The following is a 6000-nucleotide window of genomic DNA, read 5'->3' on the forward strand; positions in this document are numbered from 1 at the left end:
GCATCAACAGGGGTGTCTGTTATTCATGATGGACTCCTTAACTACACCTGATAGTTCATGCCACTGAGGCAACTTATAATGAGCCCCTCAGACCAAGTGGTATCAGCCTGATATCTTGGGACAGGAGGAGGTTGCTAGAAATTGAGTTCAACCACGTAGGCAATCAGTCATGCCTATGCAATGAATCCCCAATAAAAGTCTCCAGAAACAAAGCTCATGTACACTGGGAAGGTAATACTAATACATCCTGGGGACAGTGGAGGTCTTGCATTTGGAATCCTCCCATACCCTTTCCTATGAGTCTCTTCCATTGGATCTGTGCCCCTTTTCCATAATAAACCATAACTGTGAGCATAATGGGCTTCCCAGATGACTCAGCAGTAATGAATTCACCTGTAATGCAGGAGACTCAAGAGACACTGATTTGATTCCTGGATTGGGAAGATTCCCTGGAGGAGGGCACAGCAACTCATTCTAGTATTCTTGCCTGCTGCTGCTAAGTCGCTTCACTCGTGTCCGGCTCTGTGCGACCCCATAGACGGAAGCCCATCAGGCTCCCCCGTCCCTGGGATTCTCCAGGCAAGAAAACAACACCGGAGTGGGTTGCCATTTCCATCTCCAATGCAGAAAAGTGAAAAGTGAAAGTGAAGTCGCTCAGTCGTGTCCGACTCTTAGCGACCCCGTGGACTGCAGCCTCCCAGGCTCCTCTGTCCATGGGATTTTCCAGTGGGGTGCCATTGCCTTCTCCGATATTCTTGCCTGGAGAGTCCCGTAGACAAAGGAGCCTGGAGGGCTATAGTGCATGGGGTTGCGGAGTCTGACAGGACTGAAGCGACTGAGCATGTGAGTATACTAGCCCTCGGGGAGTACTGTGGGTCTTTGTAGTGAATTATCAACTTGAGGAAGGCTTTGGAAAGTGCCCTGAGCTCGGGGACTCGGTGCTCTTCAACGCTGTAGTGTTAAAAACAGAATTCAACCGAGTAATTTTGAAACTCTAATTGGCTTTATGCAGCATCCCGCCTAGCAAGCGGGAAGGCACTCTGAGAAGTACAAAATGTAAGGTGTTTATAGGCAGAAACTGGGCAGGACAAGAAGATTATTAGAAAAAATAAAAATAAAGGGATTGTTTCAGGTAATTTCATCTTCTTTTGCGGGGAAGGAAATAGCAGGTGTTTTATTATGCTGATCAGGAAGTTCCATACTGGTTGGTTTAAAATTCTACTCTTGAGAGAGTCTGAAACTGAAATTCAGTTAAGTATTAAGTCTAGGTGGGTCTTACAAGTGACTTCATTGGGTCTGCTTCTTTTCAACAGTAGTTAGACTAACTGCTTGTAGTTGGTGTCAGAAATCGTGAGAGGACTAGGCAGTCTAAAGGACTGTGAGCTCAGTCCTCAGAGTTTGGCTAATTCTGGATACATACACAATAATACATGATTCTGTACAGTTCATTTAAATCTCTCATTACTTACTTTTTGGACATGTGAAGGATTACCTCTCTCGGAGGTAAATTTACCATGAAGTTAATGAAGCTTATGCTCCAAGACTCTCATTTGCAGGAGCAACTTCCAAATCCTGGAAGGGAACATAGCAATGTGTTCCTTCAAGTAGTCATTCTCTTCTTTTTGAATTATCCTCAACAGAAGTAACTAATCTAACTCAAACCAAATCTTTGTGGAAGTTATGCTAAAGTAAATTGTTGATGGATACATTTTCACATAAGGAAACTTTGTGGTTGGTAAGAGTTTATATACAGAACACGTCCCAAGTACTTGTTTTCTGGATAGCCTTAATTTTTTTTTTCAAAATTGTAACCTTATTTCAAATCTTTTGAATATTGACTTTTAAATACTATATTCATTGCATTTATAAATTATATTCAAATAAAGTTACCAAGATATTTTGCTTATACTCATTATGAAGATGCTTAGGGCATATTTAACACCTTTCTGTTTCTTTCTTTATAATGAGTTGCATAGTCAACCACATGACTTTCCTTAATATTTCCAGGTCTATTTTTAAATGACCTTCAAAAATTAATAACTGAATATAAAATCATGTTACATATATTTAATAAGAGAAAGGAGAGGGATTTATGTTTTCATTAAACTATGTAATTTCTCAGAAGTTAGAATACCTGAGGTTGAACTGACATTTTAGTATTGAAAATGATTAGTAGTCAAAGATAATGTGTTTAGCTTTTAAATTTCTGTTGTTTTTTAAATTTGAAACTGATTTATAAATATTGCATCTTCTTAAAATTTTTGTAATATAGTAGTGAGTTTTTATACCTACATGAGGCTTTTTTTATTTTTTATTTTTTTTTATTTTTTATTTTTTTTTGGAGCAGAAAAGGCCATAACCTCATTTTATTTGTATTTCCTCCTTACACAAAACCATCAAAATAGGAACAAAGATGGATAGGGAAGAGGGCTGAAAATTTGTTCAATTCACATGTTCTCAGAGCTATCCCAGGGAGCCCTTGAGGCTGAGTGCCTGTTGGAGTAGCCACAGATCCAACATGAATTCCTCATGCTCAGGCCTGAAGTCTTCACAGATTGGTGGCATGAGCCCCACAATTCTCCTCCTTTGTCCATCTTGACGTAAGGTAGGAAAGCAGACTGAAATGTTCCTCTCTGATGGGCAGGGCGAATCAGAGCCCATGGTGTACTGCACCTTCTGTGCTACAGGAGCAGAACCTGCAGCTGCTTTCAAGGCTCCAGATACTTGCAGGCAGGGCTAGAGGCCGATGGTGTAAGAGCGGCCTGTGGGGTTGTGAATAGCAGAGCAGACCGGTGCCGTCACAGCCCACTCATACCACACCTTCTTAGAATTGCTGCATCTCCAGAAACGCACACAGATGGTCTGGCCTTCACGCACAGTAATGGGCTGCTTAATGGGGAAGAGGATGGGAAACCATGAAAACATCCCAGGAGAGTGAGTCTCTGGACGGATACTCAGAGTGATGTCCTGATAAAGCACAGTCTCAAAGTAGCCTGCAAAACCATGCAGCACTGTGTTCACCTCCACAGGAAACTCCAAGGTACAGTAGCGATTGTTGTCAATCATAGGATCTCTGTTAGGATGGCTGAAGGTAAAACAGGGCTGGGGCGCAGACAGCTGGTGGAAATTGTGCAGTCGTACCACATAAGGCATCTCAAACTGGGCCTCAGGGTCACGGTCCTTTTCCCGACAGGCTCGGACCTCATTGTATAGCTTGGAGGAGGAGATGGGAGCTAGAAAGGAGGTGTACTCCCCAGGGATGCTCACACCATCATCTTTGAGGAAGTGCTGGGCTCCATCCAGGCACTCAGGTGACAGTTCATTGTCAGCAAAGGACCCCAGAAGCTCACTGACGATGATATCTGCTTTCTCTGGAGCCACCCATTCCCGCATGTCCGATGAGACTACTGTCACCTGGCTTCCCCATTCTTCAAACTGCCAGTTCTCCAGCGTCACCACAGCATTTGGGTTCTTCTCCACAGCATAGAGCTTTATCCGCCGGTCAGCTTGCTTGGAGGCCCGCAGGGACGCATTCACCAGGGGCCCCCGGCCTGCTCCCAGCACCATCAGCACTTGGATGTTGGTGTCCTTCTCTTCCTCTGGCACTCGATCTAACAGACATTTATAGATGGCCTGCTGGTACTGAGAGTATTTGATGGGGTCCTTTTCGAACACTTCATATGTCTGAGATTCCAGGTTATCCATCAGTGGCTGGAGTGGGGACTGCAGGTAATCTTCATAGCCCTTGGCAAAGAGTTCGTAGGCATTGGGTGGAGGTCGGTTCTGGTTCAGGTATTCCAAGTATTGGAGGTAGGAGCAGAACTCCTTCTCTGAGTGGTGGTTGGTGCCTGTGATGATGAACTGTACCTCCAACTTGAGAAGTCGGAAGATCAGCCTCTGGTGCATCTTAGAAAGAACAGGAAATCCCTTCTTATTGGTCAGGAAAATGCTGGTGGGGAGAATGGCTGCTTTGATGGGCTCCCCAAGCCAATGATCAATGACATGATTAGATGGGAGGTCAGCACCAATTTCAAGAGCCACTGCAATCCTCTTGCTATAATCACACAAGGTCCGGAAGTTGTGCCACCACATCCATGTCTTCTCCTCTCCACTGTACTCCGCTGTGTGTGAAGTTGGTGCGTTCTCAATTATATCATCTCTCAGGTCCTCTGGTGCCACCAATGGCACCCGCATCCAGAACATGGAGGAGTGGTGGCCAGTGTGGATGTGATTGGTCAAAACTCTCGCCAAGTTTGTGTTATCTTCCTGATTTAGGGGCAGCAAGAAAGCTGGAAGACCCAAATATGCCCCAAAATTCAGCTCCTGTAACATAGCCGCCTCAGAGTTCCTGAGTATCTTCTCCACTTTTGAGTCTGGACGAATCCATGGAGAAAGCTTTCCCACAATTAGTGTATTCCAGTCCCTTCCTGACAGCAGTAGGTCTGATCGTGTCTGGGGGCCCGGCCGACTCTTAGCAGATTCCTGAGTGAATTCCCTCTTGAAACGCGGGTGGAACACAGGCATGCAGAGGAAATCAAACCCCTGCTTGGCCACAGCCCCCAGTGTGTCAGCTATTTCGGGGACGCAATTCACGTCCCTCCCGCTGGACACGCGGCTTCCACCGGCACCACCGACCGCCATCGCCGCCATCTTTTCCCTCGCGCAGTCCACGCCGAGATTCCCTCCATGAGGCTTTTTTTAAAACATTTTTTAATTGAAATGTAGTTAATTTACAATGTTGTATTTCAGATATACAACAAAGTGATTCAGTGTGTGGTTTTTTTATTATTTATTTATTTATTTCCATTTATTTTTATTAGTTGGAGGCTAATTACTTTACAATATTGTAGTGGTTTTTGTCATACATTGACATGAATCAGCCATGAATTTACATGTATTCCCCATCCCGATCCCCCCGCTCCCACCTCCATCTCTACCTGATCCCTCTGGGTCCTCCCAGTACACCAGGCCCGAGCACTTGTCTCATGCATCCAACCTGGGCTGGTGATCTGTTTCACCCTAGATAATATACATGTTTCGATGCTGCTCTCTCGAAACATCCCACCCTCGCCTTCTCCCACAGAGTCCAAAAGTCTGTTCTGTACATCTGTGTCTTTTTCTGTTTTGCATATAGGATTATCGTTACCATCTTTCTAAATTCCATATATATGTGTTAGTATACTGAAATGGTCTTTATCTTTCTGGCTTACTTCACTCTATATAATGGGCTCCAGTTTCATCCATCTCATTAGAACTGATTCAAATGAATTCTTTTTAACGGCTGAGTAATATTCCATAGTGTATATGTACCACAGCTTCCTTATCCATTCATCTGCGGATGGGCATCTAGGTTGCTTCCATGTCCTGGCTATTATAAACAGTGCTGTGATGAACATTGGGGTGCACGTGTCTCTTTCAGATCTGGTTTCCTTGGTGTGTATGCCCAGAAGTGGGATTGCTGGGTCATATGGCAGTTCTATTTCCAGTTTTTTAAGGAATCTCCACACTGTTTTCCATAGTGGCTGTACTAGTTTGCATTCCCACCAACAGTGTAAGAGGGTTCCCTTTTCTCCACACCCTCTCAGTGTGTGTTTTTTATATATTCTTTTTCAGATTCTTTTCCATCATAGGTTATTAAAAGATATTGAATATAGTTCCTTGTGTTATACAGATGGTCTTTTTTGGTTATCTATTTTATATATAATAGTGTATATCTGTTAAAGCCATACTTCTAGTATATCCTTCCCCCTCCAGTTTCCTCTTTGGTAACCATAAGTTTGTTTTCTGTGTCTGTGAGTCTCTTTCTCAGAACTTTGTGAATAAATTCATTTGTACCATTTTTTAGATTCCACATATAAGTGATATCATGTGATATTTGTATTTCTGTTTCAATTAATATGACAATCTCTGGTTCTATGCATGTTGCTGCAAATGGCATTACTCTCTTCTTTTTTATGGCTGAGTAATATCCCATTATATGCATATTCTATATATATAAAA

At 43.4% G+C, this 6000-nt stretch overlaps 1 protein-coding gene across 1 annotated transcript; it reads right to left on the reverse strand.

The window, feature by feature from the left end:
- Nucleotides 1-2342: 2342 nt before the first annotated feature.
- Nucleotides 2343-4658, reverse strand: LOC136154129 (protein arginine N-methyltransferase 5-like). Its single transcript, XM_065916390.1, has one exon. The coding sequence runs from the start codon at nucleotides 4648-4650 to the stop codon at nucleotides 2737-2739; it is 1914 nt and encodes a 637-aa protein (XP_065772462.1). The 5' UTR covers nucleotides 4651-4658; the 3' UTR covers nucleotides 2343-2736.
- Nucleotides 4659-6000: the final 1342 nt, after the last annotated feature.

Source organism: Muntiacus reevesi, chromosome X (assembly GCF_963930625.1).
Source record: "Muntiacus reevesi chromosome X, mMunRee1.1, whole genome shotgun sequence".
NCBI lineage: Eukaryota > Metazoa > Chordata > Mammalia > Artiodactyla > Cervidae > Muntiacus > Muntiacus reevesi.

Coding starts and splice junctions, on each gene's coding strand:
- LOC136154129 (XM_065916390.1), bottom strand. CDS start 4,650: ATGGCGGCGATGGCGGTCGGTGGTGCCGGTGGAAGCCGCGTGTCCAGC.